The sequence below is a fragment of the Oryzias melastigma genome, linkage group LG12 (genome assembly GCF_002922805.2).
Source record: "Oryzias melastigma strain HK-1 linkage group LG12, ASM292280v2, whole genome shotgun sequence".
Classification (NCBI taxonomy): Eukaryota; Metazoa; Chordata; class Actinopteri; order Beloniformes; family Adrianichthyidae; genus Oryzias; species Oryzias melastigma.
In genome coordinates, this window is record NC_050523.1 from 18,773,763 (window position 1) to 18,793,358 (window position 19,596).

At 38.4% G+C, this 19,596-nt stretch overlaps 1 protein-coding gene across 2 annotated transcripts in view; it reads left to right on the forward strand.

Moving 5' to 3' along the window:
- Positions 1–19,596, forward strand: part of cntfr (ciliary neurotrophic factor receptor) — a 288,320-nt gene that overhangs the window by 255,649 nt on the left and 13,075 nt on the right. For both annotated transcript variants that reach the window (XM_024257707.2, XM_024257708.2), the window contains 2 exons: positions 12,815–12,883; positions 12,967–13,087. In XM_024257707.2, the coding sequence (XP_024113475.1) occupies positions 12,815–12,883; positions 12,967–13,087 (190 nt within the window). The remainder of the gene's footprint in view (positions 1–12,814; positions 12,884–12,966; positions 13,088–19,596) is intronic.

Below are 19,596 nucleotides of genomic sequence, written 5' to 3' on the forward strand. Positions count from 1 at the left end.
ATGACAACCATAAAAAAGCTGGAAAAAAAATCATCGTAAAAATGACATTTGTAGTCATGTGATCACACTGTCTGCCCATCTTTATCTAAAGTGGTTAGCATACAGTTTCAATGTGAAGTCAATGTACCTCCAGGGCACTTGGAGCATTGGGTGTGGAAGACATTGTTTTGTTACAGTTCAAATATCTGAACTTTGGCAAAGATAATGTGTCACTTCAACCAATCAGGAACTCAGCTTTGGCCCAGGATGTATCAGGGGGACACAATCCCAAATACACAGCAGATTGTGGGATATCGTTGCCTTTGCCTGTCTGGGCGGATTGGGGTTTAAACGTGGGTTTTGCCAGTGTGTTTTGTAGTCTGGCTGTTTTACTATGTTTAGTCATTGTAACTGATATCTTAACCTCCATAATCGTAGTGTTGCGTCAATATTTTGCAAGAGAACATTGAGTTGTTAATAATAAAAATGAAAAACATTTCTAAAGGGCCGGATATAATAACCCAATAGGGCAGATCCGGCCCCCGGACCTTGATTTTGACAGGTGCCACACAGGTTAATTAACATACACAAGTCTGAGGCTTACAAACTATTGGACTTTTAGTGGAAGCTTAAATGTAAAATGCAGGACACTCATTTATTTGAGCTCTAAAGTTAAAGAAGACAAATGCAAAAGCACATGTAGGCTGAGTTTTATTGACTAATGTGGATGGGTCCTTCAAATAAAATCTGTTAAGTAAAGGTAAGAAACATTATCTTGCCTAAGGAAAGTTACAGACTGGCAATAAGCCTGTCATTTTCCCCTTAGCCTTTGACAAATGTCTTTAAAACCAAATGGTTCGCCTCACTTTTTCCTCAGTTTCATCCTTTTTTCTTCCAAATCTTACCATCAGGTTTTCTTTCACCTTCTGGTCCCACTTTCCCCTCTCTCAGCAATCCTCTGTTTTACTATCATCAACCAATTCATCCATCCATGCATCCTTCCCATCATGCATTAAGCCACCTGTCTAACCATCCATCCCTCAAGCCAGCTATTTATGGGAGCACATGATAAATGTTTAGACCTTGTTTGGGGAAAACATCCTATCTAAAGGACACTGCCACAGACAGATCATTTATCAAGCCCGGTCGCTGTAACACACAAGCGCACTAAAGACACCCACAGCATACCCACACACAGCACATTCAGCAGATTCACCGCTGTCACAGTTGAAAGTCATCATCATTAAGCTGTGCTGTCAAAAACCATTACGGCTGGATTCAGTCCTTTACATTGACTCGAAAGCATTTTGCACAGATTTACTCAGACTCTGGTAAAGATTGTAAAACTGTGTTTCAGATAAGTAGGAATCAAATTACACACCGACTGAGAGCGCAAAAGAGCAAAATAACTGACCTTTTTATTAAAATGTACTTACAGAAACGGCAAAGAGAAGTAGATAAAAGAAGACTTATGGACAAATGCTCTTTTTTTTCATTGACAAAGAGCATTGAAGCTCTTTGATCTTTTTGTGACTCCAACATTCAAGCGTAAGCATTTTTTTTTTTTTTGAAGTCCGGCTATTTAAGGATGATTGATGATAAATTGTGCCAATATCCTCCTCTCTGTCGGCATAGATGTCTGCATCCCTCAGGCTGCTACGTTCACACTGGGCATTTGACACACGTTCAAGAACACGCGCGAAACTTCTATTTTTGGGTGTGAAATGTTGCATCTTGCTCCAGACTTTTTCTTTCGCAGAACTTTTCCTTATCTCCTCCATGATGAAATTATTAAAAAGTTTGCACTTCGGTGGATTAAACTACCAAAATCCTGTCTCTGATTGGTCAAAGTTTGACTGCTTTTGCTTTCATTGGACATTTAACGACCGCATGTTTTGTACATAAAGCCCAAAAACGGTCAGATAAATTTTGGTACCAATGCGTGAATGCAGAAGCCCAAAACATGCATATACGCATGTTTATATAAACTTTTCATTGGTAGTTGTTACTTGAACGTAGATTGCCGATGGCGGTGTGAATGTAGCTGTAGACACCTGATTTGAGCAAACAGGACTTCTGCTTCAAAGCTGAATTCCCCTTCCAATGTCATGAGCAGCAGTAGTGGCAGATTTAGCCATTTGGGGCCCCAAGGCCCCTCATCTAACTACTTCAAATGACGATCTTCTGTCTTCTTGAGTTTGTCAGTTCGAGGAAAGCAAAAATTTAATGATGGAACAAGATAGTACATTCTTTAAAACCTAATCTTTTTTTTCAACCTTATTCTTGGGTCCGTCATGTTGGGATATATTTTTTGGTTACCTTTTGGAGCACTAGTTTTAGGGATTATAGTGGTTTCATTTTAACCCAATTTATATATATATTTCCCTGCATTAAAATAACCCAGAAGAAAGTTAGTGAATTTTTAACCTCAAAGTTGGGTTAAAAACCATCCCAACTTTTATTATTTTTAATGTTGCTGTTTTTAGGGTATGCACTAAGGTGTTATATCATAAATAAATAAATATATATATATATATATATATATATATATATATATATATATATATATATATATATATATATATATATATATATATATACTGCATGCGTGTGTGACACTATCTGTTGAAGGATTTTTCCATTGCTGCCGAAGAATGGGGGAGGACAAAATATGGGGAGTTTATGCAATTTCATTGATTTCAGTTCATTTTATGACAGAGTGAAATAATAATGGGTGTGCAAATTATTTCAGAAATTTTATATTAGCTGTTCAGCCTCAGGCTATCACCTATCTTTGCTCCTGATGAGCATCCCACAAATCAAAGCAGACTCAAGGAGCCCACAGAAATTTTAGAAATGTATTCACATTTATTTCAGGAAACTCATCATTTCATAACTCTTACGAAAATCAATTAGTCGATGCAGTCACAGTCTGTGTGCAACATTTCAGGCAAATCCATCAGAACCAAAGCAGAGCCAGATAGCATGTTTCCAAGTTACAAGTCCAAAGTTTTGGGTTTGATCTCTATTACTGGAGTCTGTAAGTGCTGCTAATGTGTGTCTATAATAACACCATGTGTTGCAAAGCAGAAACACCTATTAGATGTGACATTTCACAACAATCTGAACAAAAATAAAGGACGGGCTTCATTTGTTCCTGATCCAAACACCTGGAACAAATCAGAATGAGAAATGAAGGCCAAACAAAAATCAAGACAGGGAACACGGCTAACGGGTGGGATGGGAAGAGTGGGTTCAACTCGGAATCAGATGGAACTTTTATACTTCATAGGAATTTGTGAAAGTTTGGGTCGCATTGGTTGCATTAGAAAGGAATAGCCCCCAATCGCTGCAAACTGTGACACACATTGTCCGCAACTGGACAATTGCGTGAATTGCGAGCTATTTAACCTATACTTATTCCGAGCGATTAGATGTATAGGTGTCTTCACAAAAACTTTGGATATCAGAAAAAACAAGTCCATCCATCCATCCATCTTCTTCTGCGTATCCGTGACCGAGTCGCGAAGGCAGCAGTCTAAGCAAAGATGCTTCTTCCCGGCCACTTCCACCAACTTATCTGGGGGGACCTTGAGGCATTCCCAGGCCAGCCAAGAGATATGATCTACCCAGCGTGTCCTTGTTCTTCCCCGGGGCCTCTGGCCAGTGGGACATGCCCGGAACAACTTCCCTCAGACCAGATGCCCGAGTCACCTCAGCTGGCTTCTCTCAACATGGAGGACAAGCGGGTCTCTACTGGTGTCGAAGCTTCATATCGTACAGATGAAGCTCATTTCAGCCGCTTGAAGCCGGGATCTTGTTTTTCGGTCCTGACCCAGAGCTCATGACCATATGTGAGTACTAGTCCAAAAATTGACCTGTAAATTGAAAGCTTTGCTTACTGGCTTAGCTCTCTCTTGACCATAATGGCGGACGGCACTCCAATCTGCTTGTCGATCTCATGCTCCGATCTTCCCTTACTTATGACTCCAAGATATTTAAACTTCTCCTCCTAGGGCAGGAGAACTCCACCCACCGAGAGAGGTCAAACTCTCTCACACTAAACAAAAACAAGTACAAAAAAAATCTCAAAGATTCCTGTAAATAAGTATAAATAAAATACCCAACTTTTGAAATTCTGGTGACAATTGCGTCTTTAAGCTAAAAAAGTATAAATGCTAATCAGAAGTTTGTCGAGGTTATTGTGGACAAACTAAACGGACAACTTTAGGATGATCTACCCTGCGATTGCGGTATTGGCGCGATGAAGTGTTAAGATGTGTCCTGTTCTGTTATGGTCCCATGGAAAAAAGATGCGTTAATCTGGAGCCACCCCTGCCACTGTGTGGTTGAAATGTTGCCTGTTAAAAGTGTAAGGTCCGATTCAGGATTTCTTATTGGCTGGGAGGTTCAGCTCCCTTTTACAGTAATTGCAGCAATAGCGATTTGGACTTCAAAGAAAGACATACTGTTTGAGAAATTACCCCTGGATCTAGTGTGTCTGCGTGCGTGTATGTGTGTGTATGTGTGCCTTCAAATGGGTGGAAAGTGCAATGGAAAAATGGGAGCTGTCAGTCAGCCTAATGAGACCAACCTTCTTGGTGCGCATACGCACACACATGCACACAGAGCGCCACTGGGCCAGTGGAAGTGCCATATAATTGGGTTTCCTTTCCAGGACAACAGACATGCTCACTGGATTAAATCTGACCACCAACGCCAATTCCCTTCATGCCTCCCTCTCTGTGCTTTTTATTCGCTTTTGCATTTTTTCCTTTTTTTTCTGAACACTTTTTCACATCTGTTTCTTTTTAATTCTGAACGTCTGTCTGCATGAATATCTTTCTGTCACTCATCTTATTTGAGTATTTCCTTTGAAATCTCGACTTGCGGCGTAATAAATATCAGTGCATTTTTGTCCAGCGAAAATATCCCTTAAATGTCGTTCCATGTCTGTTTCTAGAATGACAAAAACTGACGCTTGGAATTCCATTTGTATAAGTTATTGCTCACATGGAGTTTCTTAGTCTTGCATTTAACAGAAACGAGACAAATGAATAAAACAAATGGAAGATAAGACGATATTAAACTTTATTGATTTCACTTGAGAAGTCATTTGAAGTTTTTGCAAAGCACTAAATTTAAATTTTTGGAAAGTGTGATGAAGGAAGGAATGATTATAGATCTTCAAAACAAGAATATTTATGGGGAAATGATTGTTTTTGAGCCTTATTCTTGCTTGTCTTGCAAACATCGATGCACTTTTTTTAAAAGTCAAAATTGGTCTAATTTGTTTTTTTATAAACAGAAGCACAGAATTAAGTGGTGGATCCAGAAAAGTCTGAGGGTTTTTTGGGTTGTCTGAACCCGTAGAGGGTCGTAGACAGGTGTGGCTGCATCTTAAAGAGAGTACATGTGAGTCTTTAGCCCATTGTTTTCACAATGGACAAGCAGGGAGGGGCTTTTTTTCTTTATCTACTGTTTATAAGTCCTCCACCAACAGCTGGAAGAGCCTTAGTGGGAAACGTCAATGTGATAGAAATCTTGTGAATCTTGTTCCAGGCTTTGTTTTTTACAGCTTTAAATGAAACACTTGGTGTCATTGATTCTGCAATTATTAATTTCTCCGTCATGATTAATTTCCAAATGGTTGGTAGTTCCGTGAATTAAAAGGGACGCCATACATAAATCACCACCAAATCCATGTCCCTGATTGGGCAAACTTCCGTCTGGTTCTATCAATGCCTGTGTTTTGTACATAGAGCCCAAAATCGGTTATAGAAACTTGCATAGCGCTACGGCCCCCTGGCCTGGTGTGTTTGTGTATGTAAGTCTGGGTCTGTGTTTGCTCCCCTGCTGAAGGTGCATTGCAACCTTCCTCTGCAATCTACAAATGTATTTCTTAGAGTCTGAAGTTCAAGATAGTTTCCACAGAAGGAACACAAAATCGATTAATGTCTCCAAAATCAATGTTCTCCCCAGCAAATCACATCAAATACAAAATAATTTAATAATGAAGCATCTTTGGTCTGGGGTGACTCATTGACTCGTACGCAGAAGGATTTTGGTGACATTCAGCTGGGATCAGTTGGTTATTTACATTTTAATAGGTCTGAGGTAACTCTAAATTAGCCAGTGACCCCTTTGAATCTCAGTAATTATCCAAAGTCATTAGCGGCAATGTAAGTGTTGGCTTTGTCAGTGTGTTTACTCTGCATTTCCTCACAGCTCCCAGCAGCTTGCGGCGGATTGGAGGACGAAGCTGGCATCTGACGGATGCAGCAGTTCACCTTCCAATGAGAAGACTCAACATTTACGTGTACTTGCAGGAAATTAGGGGCCAACAAAATCATTTAGGCAGCTCTTTCAAAATAAATAGCGCTTCATTTGCTCAGGGTAGACTTATTATTACCATCAGTGTCTTGGTGTTTTGGTGTGAGGAAATACAGAATATTTATTCAGAGCTAATGAGACATAATTATGATGAGGTAAATATTATGTAGTTTGGCGGCTTTCTTTTCATATAATACGTCTAATTGAGTGTGTATATAATCAGCGCTGAACAGATCCGTCCTGCAGACACATGTGAAACGCTACTCACACACAGAGGAGATAAGTCGGTTTCCATCACCGTAACACCTCCACACTCTGAAGGGCATTTTTTTAGCCAGTCAGCCTTCTCTCTGTCTAGGAAACGATATCGAGCTTCGCTCCTGCTGCCTCCTATTCCACCACTTGGCATCGCAGCAACACATCCATCTCTTTGGAAGTGTTTATCTGCAAGCTGTTCACTCCGTCCACCGCACATACATGTAGTTTATGCGTGTGCTGCTTCACACGTAAACAGAAGAAAGATGCGTTCAAAGTTGCAGCGGTAAATGTGAGCAAGCATAAATGTATATTTTAAAAATATATAAAGGGTTTTGCGGAACACAGGAAAAATCCAACAGATGTGAGCAAATGGGTGAATTTTACCAGGTTTCACACCGCGGACGTTTGTTTGCAAACACGCAGACACACTTTACGGCCAGTCAGGAATGCTGATGGGAGCTGGATACGCTGGATGGGCAACATCTAAACAGTGGAGGATTTAGCTTCAGAGGTATGCCCAAGCAGTCCCACTCGGCGTGTAACCACACAGGCAGCTCTCGGTGGGAACATGGATTGTACACATGCTGGAATGACGTTGTTATTGCATACCGCTAATGAAATTAAGCCTAGAAATGCAGCGCTCCACTAGGCAGATAAAGACTGAGCTTCCTTCTAAACAGATGGCAAAATATAGGGGGGGGTTGAAAAATACGGGGTCAGTTTTGCGGAGTGGGTTGTGTGATGAGCGAGAGATTACGGGAAGACTGATGAGGTTCGGTTGCTTGGTGTTTGTGAGTGGCTTATTAGTCTGATTGACTGTGTTGTAGGTTGGCATTCTGGGAAAAGAAGAAAGAACGTGCGTGGAGACAAAAATGATCTGGTGGTTTGAGTGGGAAATCCACGTTTTTGGTAGGTTTTGAGCAGCTGCTGTTGGGATGGAGCCTATGTGTGATCATGATGTGTAAAAGATAAGATGAATAGGTGGACAAAGAAATTAGTGCATTCTTTATTCTCCATGAAAACGCTCTCAAATTAAAAACAAGTGTTGCTTTTCCTGAATATCTATGGTAAATTATCCCCATATTCAAATCTCATCCTTCCATCCAAATGTTGTCATTTTAGTCATAGATTTTCCGTATTAACTTTCCATTAGCGTGGAATGAAGAAGCATCCAGAAGTAAACTCTCAGTTTCTTGTAAGTTTTTCAAACCTTTTGCTTAAAGTCCTGCTCTATTATTAGTGTTTACAGTGGTCTTTTCATTATGATTTTGCCATATTTAACCCAACTTTTCCCTGTTGTTGAGAGGTCTTTGTTTATACACTCTTCTGCTAGCTTAATTCTCGTTTCCACTGAGCAGGCCGGTCTAGTAAGGTCTGGTAAGGAGTAGTACGGTACGGACCAATTAATTCTGGTGAGCATTTCCACTCAGTTCCACTGAGCAGTTTGTTTTCACGGCACATGCGTTGTTATAGACCGCTAGCGTGTCATTGCTTCACCATCATGTGATGACTAGAAAAGCAACAACAATGGAGATCATCCAGCAGCTCATCTTTTTTTTTGCTTTAGTTTTGGTACATTGTATTTAACAGGAATTTAATCTTGTTTGAAAGAAGATTTTCTACGAAGAAAACCGTCGTATGGAGATAAACCAAAACGCTAGCTTAGTGCTTTATCATATATTTAAGCTTAATTTTCTTCATATGTTTACATCATGAGAAAAATGCCAAAAGAACATATTAAAAACACAATTTTCATTGGAGTGGGTCTTAAAAAAATTGGAACAGGGCCATCACTTATTTTTTTCATGATTCACATTTGGTCAAAGTCTGGAAAACTGCCTTCACTGAACTCTTCACTGATACATCTTGTTTTCTTTACTTTCTTGGGATAATTGTGACCAAACACAATAATTTCATTGTTTCATCATCAAAAGTAGGAATTTTCCTTCCAGTCACTGACCTAGTAAACTTAAAAAATGAGACGTTTTGTCTGGTGTTTGACACTTTTGATGGCCTAAATGGTGCAGTATTGAGGTGATTTTTTGCCATTATTCTGAAAGGTTAATGGAAGCTTTTGGCATCTAAAGTGCTGCGGAAATGTTGTCACATTGAGCTGTGGATCTGTTGCTTGACAGAATTCTGTGTCCTGAGCATTTGACCATTTGAGCAACACGCAGTGTTTTGGTTTTCACTTTGAGAAGTAAAAAGAGTCCAGAACGTTTTCAAAGATAATTAAAGTTAACCATTTTGCCGCAGTTTATTGGGTTTTTTAACAAATGTAAAATAACTCTCCGATATTTACCAAATTCTTAAAAACACATGTTTTTGTGAGGCTGCTTTTAGAATTTTCATCAAGATTTTGGCCTATAATTTCTTACTTATTGAAATCCAATAACTATAAGAAAATTTCTTAACTTTTTCCGAGAAAATTCTGTATCCTTTTTTTTATTTTTATTTTTTTACATTTTAGGGACTCCAAAATAAAGGAGACGGAGAAATATGAGTGTCTTCATCTAAAATTGCAAAGAGTCATTTTGTCCGCGTGAAAGAATTATGACCAGTCTACTTATTTAGCCACAAAAATTATACTTTCTGTCAGATGCCCAATTTAATCAAAATGACCGTCATATAAAATACTCTAAAGTGTAAAAATGAAATTTGCCACTAGATGACAGAGACATTTAGATAGTGTGCCACCCCATCAAAACTGAGTAGAAGTCAATGTCCTGGACCAAAGGATGGGACATTAAGTGTGTTTGTACGCAATTCATTAGTGATTTGTAGGTCAATTATGTAATTTTAACTTGATATGTGCATCATACTGTATATGGGATCTAAGAGTTGTACATCGGTAGTGCATGCGTGAAAAGTCCGTTAGGCATACTTACAAGGAACAGTCGTAGAAAGCCATAAAATTTCCTATGCATCTTGCAAAAATCACAATTGCATAAGATTTACGTAATATGTACATAAAATATGCACAATTGCATAATTCGCAACCAAACAAATAATTTTAAACAGCTCGTAGCCAAATTCGCATTAAAACCCATCGATCAAAACCCTAGATGGACATCTGCGCACATTAACGAATGACTAACTAAGAAACGCTTGTGAATTACATATATCAGGCAAGTACTGACTGAAATTTCATACGTGGAAAATGCTCGAAGTGCATGTAGTGTCTGTGTGACAGGACCTTAAAGACCTCTTTCTGCTGCAGCTGTAAAGGGGAGTGATCAGTGACCAGTAAATCAGATACAGTAATAAAAGCCCAACTTATAAGATCATTGGTCAAGCGGTGATGATCTCTGAGTCAATAGCTTCCTGCCAAGGTCATAAGTGTCAGTGCTGATTGTGGGTAGACCCATAACCGAATTTGGCACAGTATTGCCCAATTATTTTCATTCTTCCTTTTTACCAAGGCCCCTTTTTATGCAATCGTGTTATATTTTCTATTCCCCCTCCAAGAGAGCAATGTTAATCCTTGATTAGAAGTGTTTTTTATTTTTTTTACCAGTTTACCAGCTTTACTGGTTTCTTCATTGGTTGTTAAAAAAAATCCAATGTGTGATTTTATATTTTTTTACATTGTACTTCGTACTGTTGGATTTATCACTGAACTTAGAATTGTCATTTTGCAAAAAAGTGAGCTGTTGTTCTCTCTGATTATGTGCAAGAGGAACCACTTCTTCTCAGAGTCAATGCTAGAAAGAAAGCGATTAGCCAATCACCATTAACTCCTTGGAGGAAGTGGGTGTGTGTGTTAGCCTAGGGGCGGTGCTAGCAGCACAGACTCTTCCTGGAAGGGGCTGTTCCCTGATGTTCATACGTATGAACATTGGTACCCGATCTATCTGGGGGATTGGGACGGGCTGGTGCCCAGAGAGCAAAGTTGAAGAGGAATGTTCAGAGATGTGTGAAATGAGAAAAATACTAATTTGGGGTTGTTTTTCATGAGGGATTTATACTATAACACACCCAAAAAAAGCTAAAAAATGTGGTTCTGTGTGATAGAGGCCCTTTAATCAAATTTAATTCCAACAAAAACATTCTGCAAAGGTCTAAGTGACCTCATGATGGCTATGCAAAGGACTGCATTGGCGGCATTGTTATGGGCTAATGGGTTTTCTTTAAAGATAAAGTACTACATAGACATTGTAAATCAAATCAATTACTTATATTCAAAAGGTATGAAAGTCAGCAGATTAGTTGCCTTGTTTGCAACCTCACAGTCATGCTTTGCATCTATTACGTTGGAAAAAACATGTCAAGTGTCTCAGTTACCTTTCAGCACAGGATTTGATTAACACTACCCTAAAAAGTGTGTGTAGATTGTGTTTTTCTTGGTTTGTCGATGCTGTATAGGTTGCAGAGGGCTACAGGCATTCACCAAATCGTTTCTTTGACTTCAGGAGGCAAAGCAACAGTGCAGCAGCCTCCCCTGTTTCTCCTTTAGCCGTTTAGACATCAAGCAAGCAAACACACATGCAGCAGTGACAGTAAATTACAGGGAAGCAGCAAATCATTTTCCCATGCACTACCCTGTAACTCAAACTTTTTCATTCACTGTTTCACTTTGCAAATTAAAGTCAACACAAAAGTTTTCCCGATGTCAGCATGCATTTATGGTGTGTCAGAAAATGATATGGTGTGGATGCCAGGGCTCTCTGGTTGTATAATCATGAATTATGCGATCGGTGTTTTTCATGCTTCTCGGTTGGAGTTTTTTAGTATATGTTTGGAAAGCAGTTGCATCAAAATTTTAGGTAAAAAAAAAAGACAGTTACTGAAAAAGATATAGAAGCAGTCAGTATCTGAATGATGATTTCTCACTGAAACACACCTGACCATAAAGTGTTCAAAGCTATAGGCGCAGTTCATACTTCCTAGCGATTTGTAATTGCTCGGATTGGATTGAATGCAAGGTCATCTTAAGGGAATGGTCTCAAATGTGACAGAAGCTGATGACATAATTTCCCATCTTCCAATTAGGAGATGAAATGGCGGAGCAAATTCGATCCAGAAGTTCGATCCAAAAACTTGCTCTTTCCACATCCCAGGATTTCCAAGAGAAGACTGCTATTAGCATCTTTTACATACAAGAGTGATTAGACTTTATTTTATTCTGTGTCAGTTCCAAAAAATATAAAAATAAAATGTAATATTTTCACTGCATATTTACCTTGCAACTGTACCTTAAGGAAAATTCAATTAAGAAATGAAGCTGGTGGCAAGTCATTTAAAATGTAACTTTTATTTAAAAGTTATAGTTATTTGATTTGTGGAGTGTGTACATATGTGTATATATATTTATATATATATATATATATATATATACATGTGTGTCTGTGTGTAAATGAAAGAGCTGAATCAAATCGAATCTAAATCAAAGGTGCATTCAAAGTGATTCGCGTGGCGGAGGGAGCCAGTGTGGATTTTAAGTCAAAGGTACAGATGCAAATTTAGACGATCTCAAGTCCCGCGCCGCAATTTCGGCAATGGGTGTGGTGCGGCGGTGTGGCAGGAGCTCGATTTGAGTGGCCAGCAGCGAATTTGCCGCAAGAGGGGCAGGCCACACAAATTTGTTGTACGAAACACGTTCGGTGTGGATGCACCTTTAAAGATTCCTATATTTAATTTTTTTATAAAATAGAATACCAGATCACTGAAATGCTTGTCGCCATTATTTTAAGTAAGTTTAAGTAAAACCGGCCAACCTTAATATGAATTAGACCGCACAATTCCAGTAGGAATGCAATTTATTCATAAATGATGGTATGGCTGATCGCTGTGAAGCAGCTGGAATAACTTTTGACACTCAAAGTGTGGAATATCCCATACTTTGAGTGTGTGATTGTTTCTGTCTGTCTTGCTGCGTATTATGTTTGGAGTTTTATGTTCTGCAGAGCAGGAACCTGCTGAAAACCAGTTTTAAACTGAGTCAGGCCCGATTGTTTTAATCCTTTCCTGTTTAATAACTAATGGAGTGGAATACTTACTGAGAACATAGTTTATGAGTTGAGTTAAGTAGACGTTGAGCATCCAAAAAAAAAGGGGAATCCTCATAAGTAATCTTCAAAATTGTCTCCAGAGTCAAAGAAACATCCTAAACTATTCCTTTGGCTACAAAAAGACATTCATTTTTCTATAAAAAAAAAGAATCATTCACAGACGCATGTTTGAACGACCTTTATTTATGATGAATTGACTTGTGCTGGTTTCTGTCGTTTTCATTTGGTTTCAGGTGGAGCTTTCCGAAAGCACTTCTCACATCATCACAGATGCGTATGCTGGGAAGGAGTACGTCATCCAGGTAGGGTTTTAGGTATTCCTCACCTTCTAAGCTTCTATTAATTCCAAATAAGGTAATATACCTTTCACCCTTGGGTTATAAAGGTCGCTGCCAAGGACACAGAGATCGGGACATGGAGTGACTGGAGTGTTCCTTTCCACGCCACACCCTGGATTGAGGATCCTCTGCCAATCACCTCCACGACTGAGGTCGACACTCCGACTGGTAAGTCATTCAAGTTTACTGTTTGGCTGTAAACTCACAAAATTAAAATCTATAACAGTGCTTAAAAGTCTGGAACTGAATTAAGCCTTAGTGATAACTGCATGAAATCTTAAGATTAGAATACTCAGCAGAGTGAAAATGTTCATTCACATTTTATTCTACGGGTACGCTGCGGGCAACAGTTCATAGCAAACATTTAAAAAACATTTAAAAAGAATAAGTAAGGAGAAAGTACGTGAGACACAGGCGGGTCTTACAGATTGCATGAGTCCTATTTGTGCTGGGATATCGAGGGATAAGTGTGCGAGTGCACACGTATCCCATGCAGCCAAACTGCTAAAAATTGGGCAGAGTTTTCGGGTGTCCTATGAGCACTTACGTGCATACTCAGAGCATACAGCACTTTTGTGCAGTCAGTAAGGCGCCAGTACCAGACTAATAATAAAGAGTGTGAGGTGAAGGCACTGTACGGCAGCATCTGGTCATAGGTGTGTGTAACTTACATTATCCTTATGAATACTTCACATTACTACACACACAACAATCACATGTTCCATTTTCCTGACTGTTCACGATCCTCCAGGGACCTGGACAGCCCAAACATCGATAGCATCCGTAAGGTCAACCCCCATATGGGTCCATGTGACTAACGGGTATAGCTATGTTCAAAATGAAGAAGTATCTTAATAAAGGTATATATCTTTTGTCAGCTTTACACGTATCACTCTTATTTTGGTGACATAAATCTTAACTGAAAAGTTTCTCTGCAAACTCTGAATATCTCAGCCTCCTTCAGAGCATGGTCTGATTCTAAAGGGTGAGGTGTAAAGTGGGACTACCTCTGTGAACGTACAGTTCTCTGATGTGCTATCCTATTGCAGACCACTCTTTCCTCCAACTCCGACTGCAGGACATGAAGGAAAGCCACAGTGATTTTCGGCAGCTGTTTACTTACAGATTTAGGTTAAATGTTTACAGTCTCACTGGGACTTTAAGGAAGTGGAACATTAAAACAACCCGCTCTTTTTCTCACTGGGCCGTGACAGCTAGTGACAAATTGCAAACAGCGGTCACAGAATGGTTTTCCATAATGACTTAAGACAACTCGCATGGGGCTCTAACGGTCTTTGCAGGAGCTCTATGTCTTGTAGCATCACTTGAACATTTACCATTTTAAAAACACTCCAGGTAAATTCCATTTTTCTGAAAGGTTGTAGACTTATTCCATACCTGTCTCCGTTTGTATCCAGTTGGAAAACATGCAAAATGTGAGATAACTTTGGATTGGGGATCTAAGAAAGAATTGGACGAGATTCTAATGTTGTATTCACACCAGACGTGATTCAAGCGTCAAATTCGCGTCTGCTGCCTCTCTTTGTAAGCCTGTCATATTTACTGCTTAACGCCTTAACATCCCGGCCACGGATCACCCGCCAAAGTTGTTGCTGGACTTCATTCGTTACCACGTCTTAGAAAACATGGATGATGTTAAGTGAGTAACTAGGGTTCATGTGTTTTGGAAATCTATACAGAGGTGCTGGCAAGCACATCGTCATGTCAGGGTTCACCAGATCTTTCAGAGTTTCCCCTGATATGATGTTCTTCACTCTTGCACTGGGAACTGTGCGTGGGCTACGGCCATTTTAAACGTTATTCTGTCTGTTTGAGCATTAACTTAAGTGGGAAAAAATAAAACAGGAGGATCTTAATATTTTTGTCTTGGTGAATATAAAAACACCATACGCCCTTGGAGCTGGAGCAATCACACCCGCAATGATGGATATCACAGCGGCTCTCCGTCTGCCAAGCAGCCAACCGCTGGAGGGCCAGCATAGCGAGCTCTGCTACCCAGGGACCGGCAGTCGAGGCAGTTACCCTGCTAGCTATGTCCTCCATTGTGGGAAAAGTGCCTCAAAATCTTGTTAAAAATATGATATTTATCAGAGTGGGCCTTTAAATAAGGTGTATGAGATCTCACTGTTTACTGATGTCAAAATAAAAAGAGAATTGAATGATTTTTTGATGCACAAATGTGTTCCACCATAAGAGGATGAAGCTGTTAGAAGGAAGCAGGTATGACATCTGGGTGATGGAATGCAGAACAAGAAAATTGATGAACCTCCTCTTGAGTTTAACCTGCAGGACAAACATGTTTAGCATGCTGACTTTGTTAGCTTCCAACAGTTTCAGCGTTCATTTGTAATTGTTGATACAGAAATCTATCAAAGCCTAACAAATCAAACCCAGGAGATGAATTTAAAGATAAGGCAATGTAAAGAAACAGTTCTCTCTCAATTATTGTGTATCTAAGCTTCATTTGATATAAATAATTATTATAATCAGAACATGAAAGATAAAGAACATTTAAAACTGAGAAGAAAACAAATGACTTAGTTACAATTTTAAATACAATTGCTTAAAATGGGACGAATGCATTTATTAAGACTATATGTACTTATTGCTATACCTTATGACTTGTCTTCTATTTATTTGTTATACATAGTTCCTTTAACTTTGGTTTTCTACCCATAAATCAAGAGCGTTTCAACATAATCTTTTTATATTCAGGAATCTTTGCACCTCTAAGCACACTGTCAGCTGTTCCTATTGATGATTGAGAAATGTGAATCCTAATCATAGGGCCTCTTTTAGACTTTGATGTAGCAACCTAAGAGGAAGTGAAGATTTGGTAATCAGCTGCCCATTAAATGGGCAACCTGTATGAGGCCTTTTTTTCTATGGGTACGCTGCGGTCGACAGGTTGGAGTAAATATTTATGCTAGATTCACACCGGGCATGTGTCGCATCTTTAGCATATGGTGTTCACACTGGACCTTGGCCACTTGATACTAGCGCATGTCACTACCGTTGGAAGAGACTTGGTGCGAAATGTCAAAGCGGTGTAAATCTGGTGAATCTTGTTCCAGGCTTTTTCTTTCACAGATCAATTTCAGAATATCAAAGACTTGGTGTCATATAATACAAACCACAATTATTAATTTCTACTTCATGATCTATTTTTAAACGCTCTGCACTTCTGTTAACTAAAAAGGACAATGTGAGTACCGAATCTGAGTCCCTGATTGGTCAACTGGACGTGAATGCTGTACGTAGAACCTGAAAATAGACTTCAAAAACTTGTGTAATGACCTGTGAACGTGAGTTTTAAACTCGGAAGCCCGTTTTATATAGATGTTCAGAGAAACCTTTCATTGGAAGTGGTCACTGTAGCATTTAACACCAGTAGGTGAGATGCAGGTGCGTCAAACAGATTTTTCAACCCCCTTTACATACTTTATACTTTACAATGTGTTTACTCCACACAAATAACAATAGCATATTCCACTTTCAAGACACACCTGCGCCTCCTTGAAGATGCTCTTGTTTGTAAACTTACATCCAGACAACCTAAAAGCTCAGCACCCAGGATCAACCCCCGCATGGGAGCATGCAACTAAGCTAATTCTCAAGTTATGAATCTTAAAACACAAAAGCAATATAGAAATACAAAAAAAATCCACAAAGACTGGCCTCTATAATTATTATTTTTTGTCTTTGTTTTAACAAGGGTTATAAGGTTCAAAATGTTCTAGAGTATTCAAAGTCACTAAGATCTGGAATTAGACTTGATACCAACTTTGTTTGGAATGTAAATACAAAAAAAAAAGAAGAAAGAAAATGTTGGTTTCTAATAGCTTTTCCGTTTGATGTTTCTTCAACTTTTGAAATCCTGTAGTTTCAAGTCAAATCGACTCTGCAGCCTGAGCAGGCAGACACCGCCTCAGGCAAAAACCCAGGTGCCCTTTAAAAAAATACCACACTTCTCTTAAAACTGTACACTGTGCAACGTGCCTTCGCAGACATTTAAATAAAGGAGCATCAGGATCAAAACTTTTTTTTGATTCAATAATGCTTAAAAATGTTGGCCAAGAAATACTAAGTCTAATTTATTTAGCGTCCCTCCAGAATGTGGCAGATAACAAGACTTGGTTTCTTGCCACATAAGACATCTCAATACCTGGTTCAGCCTTGAATTATAAAACATCTACTCCCGGGCTGGACACTCTGTGCTCTGGCTTGGATCACTCAAGAACAAAAGAGGGATAAATGACAGCAAATGTCTCTAGAGGGAGAAGTTGTGTTGTCTGCTTTTCTGTGTAGAGCAATCATGCTCTTTGGTGATGACACAGTGTGTTAATCATGACTTAAGTACACTTATAAATCATTGCAACAAGCGGAGGCTCTCAGCCGCAGCACAGAGCCAAAAAAAGGATGACATTGCAGACTCGAGGCATAAAGTTTAAACCCTTTTTTTTTTTTCTAAAGTGAAGTCCAATGTATTTATTTCAGAGTGGTTTCAAGAGATGCATGCACTGAATGAGGGGTGTCCCTGCTCTGACTGCATCTGACAGCCTGTTCCATTATCTGAGAAGGAGCATCTGCAGGCAAAAAATGCTTCTTTACGGAGACACGGCGCAGAAGATGAAGTCACTTTATAGATGAGTATCAGTGAATTGAATTCAAAGTAGCCCCAGACAGTTTTACAAACAAAGCAGTAAATCACGGTTCGGTCTGGTAAAAGCTTGCAGTCTAGATGTGAAATGGGATCAAAGCTCGATCTGTAGTTCTGTGGTCCAAAATACTCGTAAAAAGTTGATTGAAACAAGTCGCTGGATGTCAGCAGGGGGAACTGGGTTGGTATTCTTGCTGAACTCCATCATCTACTTACTGAAAACCCACTGTGGCGAATCAACACCTTTAAGGAATTAGTTCTGCACCCTGGAATATACGTTTGGGCTTTTTTGCCACATGTCTGAGGAAACCAAAGTGGAAAACTTCCTGTCATGATTCCCCACAATGTCAAAATATTTTTTGTATATTACCCACAGTGAGAAATCCTAAAATCTCACTGTTGTTAATCCTCAGAAATCCAAGACCTTTTTGAGTCTTTTGACTACAATTCTCTATCATTATCTATCTATAAGGCTGTTTTTTTTAGTAATGCTTAATCTTGATATCCATTGCTTCTTCTTCTTTTTTTTTCAAATGATATTTTATCTTATATTACACAATAATTCCACAACAAAACTGAAACTTTTCAAAAAACTCAATTCTGAGTTGTAAAGTTGATAATCTCTTACTACAAAAATCATAAAAATTTATATCAAACTATTTTTTATTTTTCAAATAAAATAAATTGAAAGTGTAAAGATAAAAAATAAAGATGTATAAATTCAAAAATAAAGCTAAGACAAGGTAAAAACTAAAGCTCCACTATAGACAAAGTTCCAAGGATTTATTCCTGAGAATTATGTTCACTAACTCATGTTTGTCCAAAACCAAATATGTCAAAGCTAAAAACCTTTCTCGTTAAATTTCTAAAACTAAACTACTGGGATGGTTGGTGTTGTTCTTTCATCATAAAAATAAGAGGTTGGCAAACTATCCGGAGAGATTAAAGACTACTTAGGGGTTAAGCTTTTTTTAAATGTATTTTTGTCTCACAATTTATTTTATGCTTCATGAAAATATCAGAAATTAAACAGAAATATTCATTTTTCATCTCATAAAGACATCAGCAGCTACTTTAAATGGTAAATAATATCAATGTAATAAATCAAGTATTTTCTATACGGTGGCCCTTAAGTGCAATTCACACCAATAAATCACTCAATTCAAAAATGTATTCAAGAGCATTAAAAAAGAGAAACAAATCATAAATTACAACTTTACTTTTTAACCAAAATTCTAACACCGGATCTGGTAGGTACGATGGGACATTGCTGATTGGATGATGCCATATGTCCATCCTTTTAACTGAAAGTTATTATTTAAACGCTCCGTACTAATCATGAAACTCTTATTAGAATGCAGATGCTGAAGACACAATAGAAGAAACTCAAACATCCAGTCAACGATGTCCCATAATATCTACTTTTTCTAGTTTCCTTTTGCGTTTTAGTTCTTAACATTTCATTTTGATTTCTGGAATTTTCTTTGGTTTCTAAAATGTATTTTTTTACTATTATTATTTTGCTTTTTTAATTGTTTGGGTCTATGATATGTTTTTACAATGAGTGATTTATGCTTTGCACTTCTGGCCCCCGTAGATTTCACATTTTAAGAAATAGTAAAAATAGTATAAAAATATTGGAAAATGTGCAGAGATGTTTTTTGTCACAGTACAAACAGATAAAAGCATCACTTTAAAAATATAGTTTAAAGTTGATGAACTTTCATGCTAATTTTCTACGTGTTACCATTTCAAAAACTCCACAGACATTCTGATTTTCTTGTTTTAGTTCTGTTAAAAGGCAGTTTTTTAACAAAAAGTTTAGACACTGATCAGTCCAAAAAAAATCTATTTTGTTATTTCACATGAACTTATTTTAGTATTTCCCCTTTTCAACATAAAAACACAAAGAACTGTGTACTGAAATGTCTGATATGTTGTAGTTTGAAGGCTTCACTTTCATTCTTTCCATGTTGACTCATCGATCCACAAACAT